This window comes from Thamnophis elegans, chromosome 6, assembly GCF_009769535.1.
Source record: "Thamnophis elegans isolate rThaEle1 chromosome 6, rThaEle1.pri, whole genome shotgun sequence".
Classification (NCBI taxonomy): domain Eukaryota; kingdom Metazoa; phylum Chordata; class Lepidosauria; order Squamata; family Colubridae; genus Thamnophis; species Thamnophis elegans.
This window is the reverse complement of record NC_045546.1, coordinates 55,760,472-55,781,916: the sequence shown is the minus strand read 5'-3', so window position 1 is coordinate 55,781,916 and position 21,445 is coordinate 55,760,472. Positions and strand designations below refer to the sequence as shown.

At 38.5% G+C, this 21,445-nt stretch overlaps 1 protein-coding gene across 2 annotated transcripts; it reads left to right on the top strand.

Moving 5' to 3' along the window:
• Positions 1-5,949: 5,949 nt before the first annotated feature.
• Positions 5,950-19,784, top strand: ZBTB21 (zinc finger and BTB domain containing 21). Of its 2 annotated transcripts, XM_032220041.1 has the most exons (4): positions 5,950-7,109; positions 12,426-12,532; positions 13,285-13,870; positions 16,064-19,784. In XM_032220041.1, the coding sequence occupies exons 3-4, from the start codon at positions 13,802-13,804 to the stop codon at positions 19,250-19,252; spliced, it is 3,258 nt and encodes a 1,085-aa protein (XP_032075932.1). In that variant the 5' UTR covers positions 5,950-7,109; positions 12,426-12,532; positions 13,285-13,801; the 3' UTR covers positions 19,253-19,784. The 2 variants fall into 2 exon arrangements, with proteins under 2 accessions (XP_032075932.1, XP_032075934.1); XM_032220043.1 differs by lacking the exon at positions 13,285-13,870.
• The last annotated feature ends 1,661 nt before the right edge of the window (positions 19,785-21,445 follow it).

Below are 21,445 nucleotides of genomic sequence, written 5' to 3'. Positions count from 1 at the left end.
GTGCTCTCTGCTGAAGTGATGCACAGAATGAAAACAAAAGTTACCAAGACTTTAGTTAATAAAATAAAGGAGTCCCTCATCATGTTTTAATTTGTCTCCGTTCTCTGAAAACAAAAGAGCTAGTAGTATTACATACAGTTATTAGGATATAAAGGAAAACATTCACTGCTTTTCTCCTTCATATACAGATATACATTGGTCCTGGAACAAAGAGAGAATTCAGCCAGTATCTTGCTTGCATGGGTTTGTTAATGCTTTCCCAAGGGACTGCCTGCATCTAAATTACCCATCCTGGTCCTCAGCAACCTGTTCCACTCATGTACAGAATAACAGTCTGATGAAAACACTCTTTCATGAACTTAAAAACAAGATGTTTTTGGGAGAGAACAAAATGGTGCATAAATTGCTTATTAAATTAAATCATTGCATTTTCTTTGAAAACTCAAGGTAGTAGAAATTGGGGTTTTATTTTATCTGCATAACAGTAATCTATGATGACATGTTAGGCTGAAGAAGTCAGGGTTCACATTCACTCTGCAAGCAATATGTCTAAGTAGGGACTTGAACTGGGGTTTCTCCAAGTCCAGCATCTTCATCCCTCCATTATACTAATATTGGTTCACTGGACTGGAGGATAGCAGCACCTTTTCCTTCCCCTTATGAGAGAGGACTCATAAACTGGGGGAAAATCTAGACAGAACTAAGCAGGAGAGGAAAGAAATAAAACATTGAACAAGTGAAGGCCAAGATTAAAATTAAAAATATAAAAGTAGCTAGGAATTGCATAACATTTTAAAAAGGCGGAAAGGCTGCAGTTGATTAGGCAACAATGCTAAGTAATTGTCCCCCACCCCCACCAACCTTAGAGGGAAAAGTTGATAAGTTTAATATTTGTGTATATTATATTTCTGCATAAAGACACTACTTTACAAATTTTCAGCAATCAAATTTCAAGAAAAGCCACAAAAGAAGTGGCAGTTAAACCTTGTATTCTCTCATAGCACCATAAATTCTAGATTACATATGAAAATATTTACCTTTTTTCATCTTGATATACATTGGATTAAAGATTTGGGCTTTTTTTAGTGCTTTGCTATAGTAAATCTGACAGCTAATTAGAAAAATTAAATTAATTTCTTATATTTCACCATTTTTATTTCAGGAGAGGGGGCAGGGACTGTGGCCACAGAGTCTTAATATCAGTAATCCAATAACCATTGCCTCTAGAGGTGGTAATATGTACTGTCTATTTGCAACATCTTCAACATAATCTAGATTTTTTTTAAATTAATACTTCTGATCAAAGACTACTAACAGAAGAATTTTATTTGAAAGAGGTTAGTTCCTCTGTGCTGAGTGGCACTTTCTCCCTAGGATTGTAGCCTTAAGGAATCAATTGGTTCTGCTGCTATTTTATATCTTGTGTAGTCATGATCTCAGTAGCTTTAGGTCTTTAGAATCTACAGTATGCAAATATTTTCCACTTGGGACTGTATTTTTGAGAAAGGTCTTTGGGGATCACATATTTTATCAGGCACTTCCTCTCTGCTGTCTTTCCCATGATTATAAAAGTATACAATATAAGGAACTATGTAGAAAATTAACATCTAAGGAGCACCTGAGACAACATTTAAAAGAAAAGTTACAGACAATTCTGACTTGATATTATTAATCCTCCATTTTTCTTGTTTATCTAATAACACACAAGAAAAATTAATAAAATTTTCTGCTTTTCTTTTCTGTTCCCATTATCAGTGCTGGATACAGCCTTGAAAAATAATTTTAATTAAGAGATAAAATAAATCTTTAAAGGAATAATATTGGTTGCATTAAAAGTAGTTCTTCATATCTCTAGAGGATACTGTGCATTTTATTGCTATGGTAACCATAGTGAATCATGCACCAGTGCCATGGAAACACATCAAGAGTATTCCATTGGGAATTCAAAACAGGTTTTGGAAAACAGTATCTATATATCTATTTTTCAAATATGTTAATATATTCAGTGATTAGGTTGGTGGAGATAAAAATAAACTGACTTGTAAAATAAAGAAAGGAAGAGAAAGTATCATCTTGGGTATCTCAGTGTTATGCTGAATACATATGAACTTCTGTAAATATGAGAACAACCATTGTCCCATTTTACAAACGATAATACTCTGGCTACTTTCTATTCTGATTTAAATATAAAATTGGAGAGTAAAGAAATACCCCATCAAAAGATAACATTTGGAGGGCAAACTTAGTACATCTGATCAGGTCATGGTGTGGTATGGTGTTGCAGATTGTGTATGTTCATGTGGGTTTGTGTCTCTTTTTTCTATATCAACAACCTACCACCTACCTACCTACCAGCATACTCAAACTCATGAGCAAATCTGTGACTTCTGTCACATTTTTTGAGTTACATTCCATTTTTGTTTTGGCAAAATGCATATAGCCCACATAGTTAAATCTTTTGAATTGTCTTCTGATCACTTAACACTCTACCTTTAATAAGCCTGATCATGAGAAATTCCCACAGCACCTTATTAAATTGTTTATTGTTTCTAGCTTCCTGCTTTCAGTTAAAATATATTACATAAACAATTCTTACAAAAAAAATTAAAGATGTCTTTTTCAAATGAATTATAAATTATGTAGATTTATGGAATGCCCCTAAACCACTTACTATGTCTTGCATTTGTTTAAAAATTCAAGGACATGTTATTATTTATATATTTATCAATGCATGAAGTTCCTTCCATTTTGACAAGGCTCTTCAAAAGGCAACAGAGCCAATTCAATAGGATCCATAAAACCCAATAATCTGAAACGATATTACATTATGTTACATCATTTTTAACTTTATATTGTACAATGGTCATTAACTACTCCCCAAGTCCCCATGGCCTTCCAGAACAGCCAACATCTGGAAGGCAATGAGGATTGGAGCTACTCTTATCTCAGGGGGCAAAGCTGAGAACTGTCAGAGAGAATATCTTGGCTGCCTTACTTCTTGGTAGGTGGAAGCTTCAGTAGGCACTCTCTGTTCACTCAGGCTTGTTGAGTAGAAACAGTTGAGAATATGAGATATTGTAGACTCCCTAGTTATCTGCCCTAAGCCATTCATAACTGCCTTCAGAAGCAAACCACAAATTAGAGCAACTCTTCTAGCAGAATTGTTTAGTTACAAGGCGATAACATGTCTGTCTCATAAGCAGATGGGACTCTGCAGTTTGTATTATTTGAAGTTTCTGGGTGGTCTTCAAAGGCAATCCTATGAAAATTATAGTAAGCTACATGTGAAGTGAACAAATCATTAGTGCCTCCTATTGTTCAGGGTGCACAACTGAATTTGGGCACAGGCCCTACTGGTCATAGCTTCCATCTTCAGGGTCATGTGTTAGAGGATTTCCAAACTGTGAAATTGCTCTTCCAAATTGTGAAGTTGCTCTCCAATAATTTATATCTTATGCTTTGGTATTGCTATTATTTCATTTGTGTGGTTTTGTCAACTCCTGAAGCCTTTCCAACCGACTCTCGAGTTGCCATAAAGCGATAGGGAAATCGAGCCTCGCAGCTGTATCAGGGAGTTTGCACCTCAGTCAAAACAAAGTACATTCCAGCCAGCAAATGTCAAGGCCATCTTCATGGAGATCCACAGTGGCCAGAGGGAAAAACCTCTAAAACCCACAAAATTGCTTCGTTGGGGAATGTGACTGATGACACATCTTGGGGGGGAGGGGGAAACAGGGTCAGAGCCAAGGCATGAATTAAGTGAGGTCAGAGGTGGCTTCACTTGGTACATGCCAACATTACGTTCCTAATAAATAACTGGATTTCTTTTGAACTTCAGCTTGATATTCATGTAATTAAGGCATTGGTCAGAACCCTAACAGGTTTCTTTTTTAAAAGGGGGGGGCTCCTTTTTCTCCTATTAATATTTCTTGGTTCAGGTTTTTGTTTGTTTGTCTTTAGTCTTTCATTGTTTCTTTCAGTTTATCTTTTAACAAATATTCATACTGATGGTATCTTACATTGGTTATCTTTCCCATTAGTTTTATGATTGTAAAACAAGTTTGGGGACGAGGACCAAATTTAGAAGCACACAATAATAATGGAAAACCTGTAGGCCGTACCTCCCCCTCCTCTCACAACTACTAACTGGACCCATTCAGGAAACAGCAGAACTGCTACAAAATGTTTTTACCCTGAGTCTTCATAGGCAGGCCCAAATACTATGGATGACACTATAAAAACAGCTACAAACTTTAATGTCTATAGAAAGTGGCCATACTTTCTTCACTCCTGTCCTGCCATGAATCATTCTTGAAAGCAATCAAAGGAGTTTCAGTGAATTCTGTTTGCCAAAGATTTAAACGAACCATTTCTTCTACAGTTCTACGTAACTGTTGTCCCGTCACCTTCCCATTGAGGACAATAGGTATAGCACAGTACTTGTTAATCTTCTTAGTATTTATTGCATGGTGAATTTGTTCTGCACTATGCTCACCTATCTGCTAATAATGAAACTGAAGCAGGTCCCATGAGAAGGGCTGTGTCTCTCTTGAGGCTGCTGGCACTTTCCCATTTGTCTGCTGCCTGAACCCATCTCCTTGATTTCTCTCTATCTGCTTTAACTAACCATAAGGAGAGGGTCAAGCACATAAATGACAGAGTTAGGATCAAGAGAACTCTACTACTAGTTTGGGTTGCACAGCCTCAAAAAGTTTCAGATAACAGCAAAAGATATTACCTCATCAGGTTTTATCAACCTGGTTGCTAATCTAGAGCAGATATGAGCAATTTTATCCATTAAAATGATTAGCAAAAATCGCATTTTAGATCTTATGGCCCATCTCTCCCAAGATCTCTCCCTATAAAATATGTATTAACAAATAAAAAACCTGAAGCAATATAAATAATTTTGAATGGAAGGCTTTCCGTGGAATGAATGTTTTTCTACATTAATTAATACTGTACTGAGGGACATTTTTAGATACCATTTATTTTTTAGTTTCTGGTATGTCTAGTTCAAATTTAATAATAAGCTGCTATATCATCAGTTTAGTTTTGCTTTTTATGGGGATACAGTTCTTTGTTTTTCATGACATTTATCTTTGCATAAAAGATTTCTTTGAATTCTGTAATTCTAAATTTTTTTTATTAGATTTACACATACAATCAAAGGAGAACCACAGGAAAAACTAAAAGGAACAAGAATAGATTTACAGTCATTGTAAAATTAATTTAAGAAACTGACATATATTAATCTCATAGTTTTAAGTTAAAATCAGGTTATTGTGCCATTTGTAACTGTAATTGGTATGCCTCAAATTTTAGCTTTTAAATCAGAATTTAAAAAATATAATAATTTCAGCCTAAGAATATTGAATATAATTAAATACAAAACAGCTGATAAATGCCCAACAGTGGCCAAGGGACTGGAAAAGATACATTCATACTCCAATACCAGAAAAGGGCAATGGTTAAAAAAAATCCAGCCATGAAACACTTGCATTTTTATCATAATAGTCAAGATTTTACAATCCAGACAACTGCAGAATGTGGAACAAAGATTGTCAGAAAGTTTATGTTCAGAAAACACTTCAGATCCCATTGGTAACATAGAAGAGGCAAGATAGTTCTAAAACGACCGGTTTGTTGTTCATGCAATGGATTTTGACTGTATAGTCCATAACTATGAATTATGAATAGGTCTTTAAACATGGGTATATCAGACTACTTCACCTGCTCATTAAGGAATGCATGAGATGATCCAAAGGGGGGAAAATGAAGCAAAATCTAAAGCAGTGGTAGTCAACCTGGTCCCTACCGCCCACTAGTGGGCATTCCAGCTTTCATGGTGGGCGGTAGGAGTTTGCTGTAACTCTGCTTTATATATTTTATAAAGTAAATTTACTTCCCTACTTTATAAATCACATTAGTGTGGAACTGGTGGGCGGTTAGAAAATTTTACTAACAGAGATACAAAAGTGGGCGGTAGGTATAAAAAAGTTGACTACCCCTGATCTAAAGCATACTATACATGTATCAAAACTGGGGAAGGAATGCACCTAAATGCTTTAACTTGTATGAAGAATGTATCATGAGAAATTTAACGAGTTCTACATATTGTGGCTGGTTCAGAGCGCTTATGAAATAAAGCTCAACGATAGATTTAATATCTATATATTAAAAAACGGAGACACATTGATACTAGTGGGATGCTACTAGTAGGGAATCAGACCGCTCCTGTTATTGTGGGGAAAACACCGCAGAGTGGCTTTCTCAAATTACGGAATTCAGCAGCACTGCCACTTTTCAACGGGACTTCTGTTTTGAGGGCTGTAGGTTGAATCTGCTTTATTTTAGACAAGTATAGATTTCCTAGTTCTTAACCGGTTTTATTCTGTTTGTTTAGACAGGCTATAAACTTTTTTCTTTTTAAACTTAGCATTCTGGAAGAGGCCGAGCGGCTGTCACAAAAAAAACACTATAAACTCTCGCCTTTCCCCCCAATTTGAAGGCCTGGACTTGAAAGTTCCTCGGCCTGCCTTCCTTCGGGAAAATCGGTCATCTTGGAGGCGAAAACCGTGTGCTTAAAAACTTGCTTCTGCAACCTCTGCCCGACCAAAGCTTCGTCCTCTCCAAATCCTTCTTCGGCACAGGATACCCGGGACCGCCTGCCCCGGTTCTCTCAGCCTCAACTGTAGTGGTCACCCCGCACCGCTTCGGCGCCCCGCAATCTCCCGGGCAGCGGCTCTCCTACCACTCGCGTCGTAGTCTCGGTCGCAGCATAGCCCGGCGGCGCTTCCCAAAGGGGAGAGGAAGGGAACCACCGCGCGGGAGGGGAGTCTCCCCTCAGGGCTCTTCGTCGTAAGCCGCGTCGCCACCCCCCCCCCCGCCCCAGCCTGATAATCGGGCGCGTTCCCCCTCCTCCATCCGGCTAACCTCGACCAATCGAAAAGATGCGCACGTGATAAGCGTTCCCAACGATGACTTCATCCCTGGTGTGGGATGACGTCAAATTCAAGATGGATGGAATCACGGCGGTGGCGGCGGCGCGCGCGGGTGAATCGTAAAAGAAGACGGCCGAAGGGGGAAGGAAAGGGTGTGCGCGGAAGGTAAGTAAGAGACCCCAGTTGTTGCTCCTTTAAAGTGGGACTCCTCCTGGACAAAGGTTTGGGTTTGCCCGTGCACAAAGGCGTCTTTTCCTGACGTAACTCTGAGGTATATTTTCCCCCTACCGAGTAGGGCTGCGGTCTTAAGCTCCTGTGTGCGCCTGCGCCAGTTACAAAACGAGTTCTTAACCCTTCACAGCGCATGCGTGAGTCTTAATAGACGCGTTCACGCTGTGGCATACATTCACGTCGTTGTTTTTATTAGTTGCCTAGCGCGCATGTCTGTTGCCCATTTTTAGCTCATGGATGCTTTCTTTTCTGTGTTGCGCCTGCGCTTTGCCCATATACAATAGCGTTAACCGCCTACGCGATTAGTTTAGGAATAATAATTTGGGTGGGGTATAATTGAGCGCAGTGAGCATGCGCCGAAAATGAATGTGGAGTAATGGGCTTTGAATCGTATGATGTCATTTTGGACAACACATAATTGGGCCAGTCTCGTTCTCCGTGGAAAAGAAGGGAATGCACCTAATGTTGATGTCTAAGTTTCAGGGTTCATTAACACTGTATGCTTTTTCCCATCAGTGCAACCATTTCAAATGTTGAGGTTCAGCTCCTAAAATTCCCAGGCAGTATAGGAATTATTTATTTTTTATTTAATCATTTATTGTGAACAAATACTTATGAAAGTTAAAGGTCAAAATACCTGAGGGACATTATAATTTGAGAAAGTTGTGTTAGCCAGAGATAACAAAGTTTGAATTGGGAAGCCTTAGGATGCAGCCTGTACAAGTACAAGTATTTCCTTTAAACTTATCTTCCCTGACTAATATTCTCAAGGTGTGTTTAACTTAATACTGTGATGATTGGAAATTATACGAATAATGTATACATTTTAGAAGAGCATTTCTTTGACCTGTAAATGGATTACTTTCCACATTGCAGTTTCCTCGGAAACCACACGTGATTAAAAGCACTGCTTTCATTAAAGAGTTTGAAAAGGATGTTTGCCTTCTGATAAAAATAAATATTTAGGAGGTTTTGAATTTCATGAGTGATAACTGATTAATTATGTTTCGAGCGCCATTATTACTAACGGCTGATTAGTTGCAGCTGAGTGTAAAAAAAAATCATATTTATATCATCAGCCAATATGTTTCTGTAGAAGCCCACTGGGTAAAATACAGAGAAGACAAAATCTGTTGCGTTTAGTGGGAAGGAGAGGGAGCAGAGAGGTATGGGGAAGTTTTGTATTTGAACAGTACAGAGACAGTCATCAATCACAGTAGACCAAAGATAGGAAGTCTGCAACTGTCTATGTATCCACAACTATAATTTCCACAGTCCCTTGTCACTGATCTTGCTACCTAGGGATCATTGCAGTTCAAATTAACTGGCAGACTTTCAGCTCATACTTTTTTTCTGGTCTCCAGCAGCACCCCATTGCACAGAAAAGGCAAATTCAGGAAAATAAGATCCGCTACAACAGCAGGGTCAAACTCAATTTCATTGAGGGCCGCATTAGCATTATGGTTGCCTTCAAAAGGCCAGTAGCCAAGTCACCATAACTAGGTGGGCATGGCTGGTTGGCCGTGGCCTGCTTGACGCAGCTCATTGGGCATAGTTGACTTGGGACGGCTGGGTCAGGGCGAAATAAGTCTCACTGGCTAACTCAATGTGAGGACAATTTGGTGCCTCACAAGCTCCTCGCCTCTCCAAACTGCTGGCAGCCAAGCATGTGCACACGCGCAAACGCCCCACATTCTATATTTGGAGGCTTATTTACAGAGAAAGGAAAGGGCCTTCTCCCCAAGCCTAGGCATGATTGGCAGTTTACAAGCTCAGATATGGATAAAAGACTACAAGATTGAAATGGTGTGTGTGTGTGTGTGCATAACGCGCTAAAGGAAACGTTCAATCCCAGACATCATTAGCGTTTCCCTGTCCGGTGTCCACTTCCAGCAAAGCAGGAGGTGGAAGACAATGCTACTGTGTGTATGAAGGCACAGAGGAGAACGTTTACAGCAAGCAGTTTCCTCCAAGTCCAACTTCTGCCTTGACAGATCTCTGGAGAGAAAAAGGAGGAGGCGAGGAAGCAGCACTCCTTGATCCTGGATGAGGGAGGCTGGACCTTTTTGAAAGGGAATCAATGCTTCCAATCGTGTGTGCTAAGGATACTGGCTTGATGGGACAGCCTTCCCTCACTCAGTTCCCCCACCAGCCCCTCCAGAGATCTGTGCTTCCACATGCAGCAGCATTGCCCTCCACCTTCTTTGAAAGGGGGAAGGGGCAGGCAAGGCTGGAAGAGGGGATCCGGAGGTCTCTGGTAAAGGAGGATGAGACCAGGGTGAGTGCCAAAGCCTAGTCCACCAGAGGAGTCTCGCTATCCCTCTCAGGCCACATGGAGGATCCACGGATGGCAGCACAGGCTTCCCAGAGCCCTGGGCAGCAGAGGGCAAGCACCCAGCCCGGCCCTCCTGCTCCTGGGGCATTGGGACCCACAGCCCAGCCCAGCCCCGCTTACCCAAGGGAGCGCCCAGCTGCACCTATCTCCTTAGGCTCCTGTTGCTATGCTCGCTCTCCTTGGCCAGGTTGCTTATTGTGGGTGTGGGAGAGGAAAGTGATGGATTGTCTTTCCATTTGAGGAGACCATGTTTTGTAACCAAAGCATCATGAGCAATAGGATGGGAGACTACCAGGACAGGACAGGACAGGAGGAAGCGGCAAGGGGATGGCAAAAGGGCATCAGGACTGCTGGTGGCCAAGTACTAAGGCAGGACTTCTCTCAGACCCTCCCTCTCATTCCAATCTGCCTGCCTCCCATACTTCCTTCCTTCTTTCCTCCCTCCCTCCCTTCCTACCCTCATTCCCATCTCGTCCCTCCCTCCCTCCATGCTCAGAAAGGGATGAGGGGAGGGGAAGAGGTTGGCAGCATTGCCAATGGCTGTGCCAACGGTGGCTCTGGCTTTCCCAAGTGGGGGCTGGGGCAATCCCAGGAAAGGAAACTCCTTGTGGCCATGGAGATGCTGGTGGCTTGTGCAATACTGATCTACAACTTCGTGGTGGCTATGGAGGCCAGAACACATGCCCCCTGGTCATGTGGATAGGAGGCAGTGAGCATACAGAGCCAGGCATCCCCGATGACTGTCTTGCCCCGCAGGCTCACCATGTTCTGAGTCCTTCCGTTTCACCAGGATGTCTCCAGGGTGGCCCCTTGGGCCCAATCTAACCACATTGTGTGTTTGACATGTCTGTATTACAACTGCCTCCTAATCTGCCTTGCATTTAAGAATATGATCCTACCCTACAACTGTAGTTAGCAATTCTACTTTTAATGTCTCAGTAGCGCTAAGTTGATATTAAAAATAGTTGGAAAACAACTTGAGATACCATTATTTATATATATTAAGCAAAAAATGTCCAGAGATGTTGGACAATAAACTTCAGATGTTTAATCCAATGGAAAAAAACTGAAAGCTCTTACATTTTATTTTCAGAGGACCTGCAAAATTATCTATCATATTTAGCTAGTCGCAAGAAAAGTTGTATGAGGCATTAGCAAATAAGAAAGATTTCCAAGTTTAAGAAGAAATTAAGAGCCGAGGTGGCACAGTGGTTAAATGCAGCACTGCAGGCTACTTCAGTTGCCTGTTATCTGCAGTTTGGCTGTTCAAATCTCACCGGCTCAGGGTTGACTCAGCCTTCCATCCTTCCGAGGTGGGTAAAATGAGGACCCGTATTGTTGTTGGGGGCAATATGCTGACTTTGTAAACCGCTTAGAGAGGGCTGAAAGCCCTATGAAGCGGTATATAAGTCTAACTGCTATTGCTATGTTGGACAGAGCCATGTGACTTACAGTAGTAATGAAGTCTGCTTGTCTGTATTGTTTCTTTTAAAAATACAGATGCAACCTGGCTGGCTCAAATATTAGAGGCTATAGTTGGAAGTGAATCCAACCAGAGTAGTTCTGTTCTGGGATTCACAAACAAGTTCACCTAATTTCAGTGTTCCAGTTAGGACTCCGCAGATATCGTTTAAATAACATAGACAATCACTGATTTAGCCCAACTGTCTGTCAAAGGAACGTCTTAAGTGCATGCAACTATTTGTATATATGCTGAACCTCAGATTCAAAACAACAATTATTTGTAGCAGGTGGGTGAATTATTTCTAATGGGCATGAACTGAGCACTCAGAATACCTAACACACGACTAGGGTTTGTTTACCATTGTATCTAGAAAAAAAAGCTGACTATAATTTTTTAAATTAAATCTGTACAATAGTCTACTTTTTTATTACCTATTGTGTTCAGTTTATGGTTTTTTTAATTGATCATGAATCATCAAGTCATCAAGTTTCATGTCTTAGCAACCACATAGATTTAGTTGCAAATCATTTTATATTTTGTATCCTTTGTTTTTTTGGGCGAGGGGGTTTAAATACTAGAGTAGATCAAATTGCCTTCTGCTCAATGTTCATTGATGCCTTTGTCATTGTCACTACAATGATCATTTGTCTCCAGCATTTTCCTATATCACTGATGCCCAATATAGGTGCCTTCTTGCTTTAGCTGGACATGTGACATGACTTTCATGAAGGGAATATACATACATACACACATACACACATTAACTTGGCATGCATTTATGGCTTTCTTTGCTCATGCTCTTCCCTCCCAGGAACACACACATACTCTGTCATGATCAGGCACCATAGCAGGAATTAAGGGCAAGGAATTGTTAGGGTAATTAATCATAGGAAAATGCAACCAAAACATGAAATAAAATCAGTTAAGATATTAGATATATTAAACAGTAAGTAGCAGTTATCAATGCACATTTCTTTGGGCCATACTGAGATGTTACTTCAAGTCCAAAAGCTTGTCTGATCGAGAACATATTTTTTGCAAGAAGAACGTCAAATATTGAGTTAGTTTGGCTTCTTTAACCGACAATTCCAAAATCTAGAAGCAGTCCCTGAAAAGATCCCTTTCAGGTCCTCAGAAATGTACTGTACTGAGGGTAGGACAGAAAAAGGAGAGGGGTTTTTTGGAAATTTTTAAAATACAATCAGATTCATCTGAGAATGAATCTAGTTCCATTGCTTTAAAGAGTTAGAAGTTATTGTCAACTACTTTGAAATGTTTCCAAAACAGATTGTTTCCTACTGAAATTACATTCTGAAAAGAGAAGTCCTCAAGAAAAACATTTTTAGTATGGTTATTCTTACATGTTCAAGGAGCAGTAATTACTCACAAAATTCTTTTGGATGTTAATTTTTTTTTACAATAGACATAATTTCTTTTTTCCCCATAACAGATCACATGACATAAAGACTTTGCCAAATTAAGGAGTAAATGCAGTCCTGAATCTAAGATTTCTCTTCTTTGGAAGTATTTTCAAGAAGAAGAAGGAAAACATTTCTGGTACGTTCTATTTATTTTTAGTAGTATGAATTTAGGATTAAATTTCTTGATTTCTTTTGATATTTCAGTTGTTAAAGAATAAGACCTTTTGCAAATGTAAGAATGAACTATCTTTGAACATTACTGGAAAAAAGCGCAAAGAGCCTAGTTTCTCTTTTCTCTTCCGCATGATTGTGAAGGGAGACTACTTTAAACTATTTAGACTATCCATTACATCTGAAAATGGGGAAGATGATTCTAACAAATTTGGAACAGAAAATAGAGACTTGGGGTTATGGCTATAACAGATAAGAGAAAAAATAGGAAAGATGCTTGCTGCTTACATTCATATAATACTAAACTTGTTCTAGTATTATATCAGGTCAAATGCATTTCCATACCTTGTTCCATACTCTTTACATATTTTAAATGAATATGCTTTGCATATCCAATAAAAAGATCTCATGAATCAACTCAGCAATTACAATGAAAGGCAGAAAATAAAATATTAAATAATAAATGTTGGATCCCATGTAAACATTTCAGCTAGCAACTAGCAGAAGAATATTTTTTGAAGGACTGTCTACCAGATCATTATCCAGATAGAGTGATAATATTTTCACCTTTGATGCAAAATGCAGTTTCTGTATTTTACAGCAAAGAAGACACTAAGAACAGAATTAAGTCTCTGACAATGCTATAATTGCCCAAATGTGAAATTGGTATATAGTTAATTTCTCTAGTATTGAAGCAACCTTGTGTACTTGATTTAGATCACAATATCTACAAAAAGCAGAAGAACTACTAGAAGACAAAGAATCTTACATCCCAGTGAACATTAATGCAACACAAAAACTAGACAATCAGATCAAGAGAAGTATCCATGACCTCACTAAGAAAGGCCAAATTACCAAAGATAAACAGTGGGAGATAAGAAAAGGTGGACTCATCCTTTCATGCTTCTACAAATGCCCCAAAATGCACAAACATGACATACCTCTCCATTCAATCGTATCAATAGTGGGGACCCCTACCTACAACATCACAAAAGAATTAACAAAAAGGCTTTGGCACCTCACAAGAGGAAACAAACATCCATCAACTTTCCACTACAGTGCCTTCAAACAATCAGAGACATGACTATAGAAGAGGACAAAATCATGGTCTCATTTGATATCACAGCTCTGTTCATGTCCATAGATTTGGAATTAGCAAAGAATTTATGTCAACATTGTTCCATAACACAGTTGATTTAACCAAATTACACGGAGATTGAAACACCCAAGGATTATGGATCTCATAAACCTCTGCCTAATGACATATTCCAATTTGATGGACAAACTTACCAACAAATTAAAGGTACACCTATGGGATCACCAGTTTTAGAACTTATAGCAGAGGTTGCTATGTAACATCTAGAAGCTATAGCATTTCCACAAATACAACCCAAAATATGGATCACATATGTAGATGAAATCTTTACCAATAAAAAAAGACTAATTAGAGAACATCCACAGAACCATCAACAACATTTTCAAAGGAATCAAGTTTACCAGGGAAGAAGAAAACAACAAATTGCTTCTCTTGCTGGACAGAACTTTAGTTAGATGAGCACAAACGCTGCAGCAACCCTGAACAGCAGAAAAAGGAAACAGTATTTATGCAACATACTCCATGGATACCCATGCAACTTTATCAAAAAGTGCCTGACCACTCAACCCAATACAGTACAATCAATACAAGCTCTAAGAAGAGTAACACTGTTATACATCAATAGTGTCTCAGAAATCACCAACAGACTATTGCAACCACTTGGAATCAGCGTAGCACACAAACCAATAAAAACCCTTTAAAATATCCTAATAAATCAAAAAAACCAGCAACCCCAGAAGAAAAAACAGTAGTTAACTACAACATAATAGTATAATGATTGCAACAACCACACATAGGACAAACAGGCAGAAGACTGACAGAATGCATCCATGAACACTAGCATTCAAAATACATGATGAAAACTCTTTAAGTTCATAACATATGCACAGATACAACCATAGTCTCAATTGGGAAACTGATCATCCTAGAACCGTGATGGCGAACCTATGGCATGCAGAGCCATTTCTGAGGGCATGCGAGGTGTTGCCCTGTCAGCTCCAATGCACATGCATGCGTTGGCCAGCTGATTTTCAACCTTGATTTTTAGATGTTTTTTTGCCCTCCGGGGGTTTCCCTGAAATCTCTAAAGGGCAAAAAACCTCCCAACATGCAAATTGTAAATTTGGGAATGGACTTCTGATTCAGGAAGCCTCCTGAAGCCTCTGGAGGGAGAAAAACTGCCCAGCGGGAAACTTGGAAATCCATTCCTGAACTTCTGGTTTGTGTGTTGAGCCTTTTTTTGCCCTCCCCAGGCTACTGGGTTCAACGGAAGTTGGAAAATGGCCAACCTTCTGACCTCTGGAGGGCCTCTGGGGGGTGAGGGAAGCCCTTTTCACCCTCCCCAGACTCCTAGAAAGGCTTTGGAGCCTGGGGAGGGTGAAAAATGGACCTTCCAGGCCCACCAGGAGTTGGAAAATGGGTTCTTTCTGGCCTCTGGGGAGGAGGGAGAGACCATTTTCACCCTCCCCAGGCTCCTAGAAAGCCTCTGCAGCTTGGGGAGGGCGAAAAATGGACCTACTGGGCCCAAGTTTGAAAACGGGCCATTTCTGGCTTCCAGGGTGGGGCGGGGGAAGCTGTTTTCACCCTCCCCATGCTGGGGGTGAATGCGCGGGGCAGCGGGGGGTGGGTCATGCACGCATGTTAAATTATGGGGGTGGGCGCACAAGCATGTGCGATAGCGCACATGCTTTTTGCACCCGAGGCGAAAAAGGTTCACCATCACTGTCCTAGACCAAGCCAATCAAAAATGATATGGAATTTCTAGAAGTTTGACACTCTTGACAAGAAACACATAGACATAAACAATATATACTATGGAAAAGAGACAAACAACATGCCAAAAAGGGAACAAAAGAGACCAAAACACCTCCCTACCAGCAATTAGAACCTATATGAACATAGATTAACTCCAAGATTAACATCGTCAACAATTATCTTAGTTCAGATTCAACCCACAATGAGTATATAATACCCCTTGTTCCACTTTATTAAACTGGGATTATTCCCTTTGTATTTAGAATTAAATATGAATTCAAAAGAAGTCTTCAAACATTTAACCAGTTTTACTTTCAATTCAGTCTTTATTTTTATCAAGTTTTACAGAGATGTAGTGAAAAGCTAAAACTTTTTTGTTTTGTTTACTAAATATTTAAACTATATATGCAGGGGGGGAAATTGACTTTTTCTCCTTTATTGTGCATTAGGCTGATTATACATTTTACTACATTATAATATCAGTTTAATTGATATAGAATGTTACGCAAGTTAAAAATCTAAACAAAATATATTAAGGCCATGTTATGCTTTGGAGATATTATTTTTAAAATGCTCTCTTTTACTTATTTTTATTCCATCTAAATTATTTTGTGAATGTGAGTCTGGTTTTTTTTTGTCTTTCAGATAAACTTAATCATGGATGGACTTTTGCATTATATAAATCCCGCACATGCTATTTCTCTTTTAAGTGCTTTAAATGAACAGCGTCTGAAAGGACAACTTTGTGATGTTGTTCTCATAGTAGGAGATCAAAAATTTCGAGCTCATAAAAATGTTCTCGCTGCCAGCAGTGAATACTTCCAGTCTCTATTCGCTAAGAAAGAAAATGAATCTCAGTCAGTATTTCAACTTGATTTCTGTGAACCAGATACCTTTGATAATGTATTAAACTACATTTATTCATCATCTTTGTTTGTTGAGAAAAGCAGTCTGGCTGGTGTGCAAGAGGTAGGCTACAGTCTTGGAATTTCCTTTCTTACTAACATTGTATCTAGAAGTCCTCAAGTTCCTTTGCCTGCATGTCCAATCAAGAAAATACTATTCCAAGAAGATGATGAAAGTGCCTCCCAGAAAAGAAGTGTCATCGTTTGTCAGAGCAAAAATGAAATACAGGGGGGAAATGTTGGTCAAACCTCCCATGATATAAGCCATAGTTCTAATTTTTTGTCATCAGTTGCTATCAAAACTAAGTGGTCACAACCATCAACTGAATTTCAACACAGCCTATCACTAAATGAAAAGAGGTGGTTGAAAGATAGTTCTTTAAGATACTCAAAGACCCATGAATCTTCAGTTACAATGGATGATCAAAGTAAAATGAAAAGAAATGCAATATTATCACAGAAATCTTTTGTAGAAAAAGAACTGGCAGTTGATGAACTAGGAGAAAGTGATCAACTATTAAGAAGAAAGGCAGAGGAAATATCCTTGAAACAGGTTTGTCCACCTGTTGAATCTGTATGCGGTTCATCAGAAGCCACATTTTTGCTGAAGGAAAGAAACAAAGGAACTAGTTCAGGTGAAGACAGGAATTTACTATACTATTCAAAATTAGGATTAGTAATCCCATCTAGGATAGCTGGTCCTGAAAGCCAAACTACTGACAGGAGTGGACCACTTGTAAAAAGTCTTCTTCGAAGGTCATTGTCAATGGATAGTCAAGTTCCTATATCTTCACCTTCTATTGATTTAAAGCTTTCTCAAAGATCTTCAGTTGGGAACAATTCACAAGGAATAATGTTGAATGTAATATCACAAAAGTCACCCATTAAAGATATTTCAGAAATAGCAGCTTCTGTTGATAAGACACAGATAATGCCTCCACATCGTCTCAGATCCTTCAGTGCTTCTCAATCAACAGACAGGGACATGAATTCTCAAGAAGTACAAATTAAAATGGAACCTAGCAGTCCACTTTCAGATCCATCTGAAATTATAAGAATTACAGTGGGAGATACTTTATCATCTGTCAACAAAAGTGACTGTTTTAAGACTGAAGATGACCACAGAGAACTCACTAATTCTCTTAAAGCAGAAGATAGTGAGCTCAATAGACTTCCAGCCAAAAGAAGATTTCAAGCAGACAGAAGGCTACCACTCAAAAAAATGAAGGTAGCTCAACATATTTCCACAGAGTCAGAGGACAATTTTGAAGAGAATTTGAATCCTGTACCCTTTGTTGATTTTCCAGATTCTGATGTTAGCAGAGATGAATGTGGTGAATTGGAGGAAACAAAGCCTAACAAAAAATTTAAGTGCAAACACTGTCTTAAGATTTTCCGGTCAACAGCAGGCCTACATCGTCATGTCAATATGTACCACAATCCAGAGAAACCATATGCTTGTGATATTTGTCATAAGAGATTTCACACAAACTTCAAAGTTTGGACCCATTGCCAGACACAACATGGAATTGTAAAGAACCCCTCGCCTGCTTCTAGTTCACATGCTGTCTTAGATGAAAAATTCCAGAGGAAATTAATTGACATTGTAAGAGAACGGGAAATTAAAAAGGCTTTGATTGTTAAATTAAGACGTGGAAAACCAGGGTTTCAGGGACAAGCTAGTTCACAAGTTCAACAAGTCATCAAGAGGAATCTTAGGTCAAGAAATAGAGGAGCTTACATCTGTACCTATTGTGGGAAAGCATATCGCTTTTTGTCACAGTTTAAACAGCATATAAAAATGCACCCAGGAGAAAAACTGGTTGGAGGAAATAAAACTCTTATTAAACCAAAAGAAGATAGTTGCATTGAAAACTCAGTGGAAAACAAAAAAGTTTATCAGTGTCGTATTTGTAATGCTAAACTTTCGTCTCTTACTGAACAAGGAAATCATGAGCGGCTGTGCCGGAAAGCAACAGTTTGTGCTTACTGCAGTCTTCTGTTTTCTTCTCCAGAACTGAAGCATGACCATGAAGTCACATGTGAATATAAGAAGCTCACTTGCTTGGAGTGTATGCGAACTTTTAAATCCTCCTTCAGTATTTGGCGCCATCAAGTTGAGGTGCACAATCAAAATACTATGGCTCCAACAGAGAATTTTTCTTTACCAGTTTTGGAGCACAATGGTGAAGTAAGTAATGCTTCAAAACCACATTATCAAGCAGAGCCTAACAAAATTGGCAGCTTTCTTGCAGCTAAAGAAGATGGTGTGTTTAGTGATTCCTCAGAGCAAATCAATTTTGATTCAGAAGATTCCTCATGCCTTCCTGAAGACCTTAGTCTTTCAAAACAGCTGAAAGTTCAAATTAAAGAAGAACCTATGGATGATGTAGAAGAGGAGGTCTCTGAAAGCAGCCGGGAACCAAAGGAAGGCATTGCTAATAAGGAGACTGGTTTGTGGCCCTGTGAAAAGTGCGGAAAAATTTTCACTGTACACAAGCAGCTAGAGCGTCATCAAGAGCTTTTATGCTCAGTGAAGCCCTTTATTTGCCATGTGTGTAATAAGGCTTTTCGAACCAATTTCCGACTATGGAGTCATTTCCAGTCCCATATGGCACAAGCTTCGGAAGAACCTTTGCGAAAAGAACCTGAGATGTGCTCTTCTGCTAATTCTCCTTCACCACCACCTTTGCCTCCACCCCCTCCACTACCCAAAATACAGCCTTTGGAACCTGATAGTCCTACAAGCCTGTCAGAAACCCCTTCAGGTAGTGAGAAGTTATTTGTCCCACAGAAGTCTGACACACTTTTTTATCATGCTCCACCTTTGTCAGCTATCACATTTAAAAGACAGTATATGTGCAAACTTTGCCATAGGACATTCAAAACTGCATTTAGTCTTTGGAGCCATGAACAGACACACAATTAAAGAAAAAAGTTTTAAAAGAGTGCCTACAGATAATTTCAAATATCTGTTTAATTTCTGTGATGTTTCTGAAATTGTATCACTGAAAGTAGAATATATATATATATATTATGGCATACACATGCAAAGGGGAAAAATCCTCTCAAAATTAAACTTGAAATTTGTGATGCTGTGTTTTGGATATAGAAATGAAAGTAAACTAAATTTATCCTTATTAGAGAAAATTGTGCAAACCTTTTGATATTGTGATTTCAGATTTCCTAGTTATAGAATATTTGCATTCATTAAATCTGAGTATATATTTCTCATAATGTTATACTGGTAAACATGGATACATGTAAAAAGAATCAGTGACTTAAGTATTTAGAGTACAGCAAAATTTCATGCTAGTTGTTTTTACAGAAAATAACTCATGAGCTCCATGAGACATTCATTTGATGTTAAGGGAAGAAGTGGATTGAGTGCTTCGCTGGGTTGGCCTTGGTCCTGTTGAACATTAGCAATAATGAATAAAACCTCAATTGAATTAACTTGACCCTTATTGAAAAAGGTTGCTTATCATGGAATAATTTCATGACTGGAATTTTCTGAATGAATATTGTACAAGATGTACGGTAATCAAAGATTAGCAATATCTGAGCATTTGGATTTTTATACATATAGAAGTAGTCCTCAACTTATGATCATAATTGAGCCCAAAATTTCTGTTGCTAAATGAAACATTTGTTAAGTGAATTTTGCCCCATTTTACAACCTTTCTTACCACAGTTGTTAAGCAAATCACTGCAGCTATAAAGTTAGTGACATCGTTCTTAAGTGAAACTGGCTTCCCCATTCACATAGCTTGTAATACAATTGCAAAAGATGATCATATGACCTCAGGATACTGCAGCCATCATAAATATGAATCATTTGCCAAGCATCTGAATTTTGATCACATGATCATGGGGAATGCTGCAAGAGTTGTAAATGTGAAAAACGGTCATAAGTCACTTATTTTCAATACTGCTGTAACTCTGAATGGTAATTAAATGAACTACCTGTACAGTAGGTGTGAACCTTTCTTTTGCTGCCTTAAAAAAGATTCTTAATGTTGGAATATCATACAGTGCTTATCTGATCCTCAGAGGCTGATAGCCTTATATTTTAATACACAGAATTAATGTAAGAAGAAGAAGAAGCAAATTTATATTCCAATACAAACTATTTCATTTTTGAATGAAATAGCATTTAATAAATATTATAAATTAAATTCTTTGCTTCTGATCCATTTTGGTGCTTATGTTTCATTATAGTGAAAAGTATGAATATGAACATTTTAAAAATGAGAAAATTCATTTCCATTACTGGGCAATAGAAGGCCCAGCCAAGGCTGCAAAAAATTGTTTGGGAAAAAAATTCAAATGTAAATAATTATGTATGTATAAATGAAAAATGAATAGAAAATTTATTTTAACTATGCTTAGGTGAAAATGCAGGAAGAAATGCCACACCCAAAAGCAATGTATTTCACAAATGAAAATCCACAATGAACTTTTCTATCCAGTATCCTACTTTTAGCACTTTTTTGTTTTATTCATTTAAGATTAAAGTAATTAAAATATTGAGCCATAATCTAATGCAATTTTAAGCCCACTGATTTTCCTTGGCCAAAATGCTGTGTACATTCAGTGATATTCAAAATAATGTTTCAAATGTTGTGTGCTCTTCAATTTCATAATTCCCTATCAAATATGGCCAGTTTAGAAACTTTTCAAGCAATCAATTTCAATGTGTGTTTTATATATTTATTCACATAGACACCTGCACTCATGCACATGTACAGTTGCAGCATCTATAAACAACTTTCCCAAACATGCATGTGTAGTCATCAATTGTAATGCAACATCCTTACATAAGAATTCTTGTTCATTGATTTCTTCTTTTGGTATAATACAATCATTGTAGTAGACAAGCTTCATATATCAGTAGTCCTACAATTAAAATGGACTGATACAGTGGGATGATGAGTCGTAGCATCCATATATGCCTAAATAGAATACAGTAGTCTGCCAAGCAATTGGAGTTCTATTTCCTGCTCAAAAATTAACATTTAATCCTGGTTTATTTTAAGTTTGACCTAGTGTCCATATATTAGAATGAATGATAAGAATGTTGTAGATGCATCAAGTGACATTTTAGATTGTGATATAAGAA

What these genes read in the sequence shown, in the direction of transcription:
- ZBTB21 (XM_032220041.1), top strand. Translation starts at nt 13,802, where the DNA reads ATGGATCTCATAAACCTCTGCCTAATGACATATTCCAATTTGATGGAC. An exon ending in AACTTACCAACAAATTAAAG is followed by an intron (nt 13,871 to 16,063) that starts GTACACCTATGG and finishes TTTGTCTTTCAG; the next exon opens with ATAAACTTAATCATGGATGG.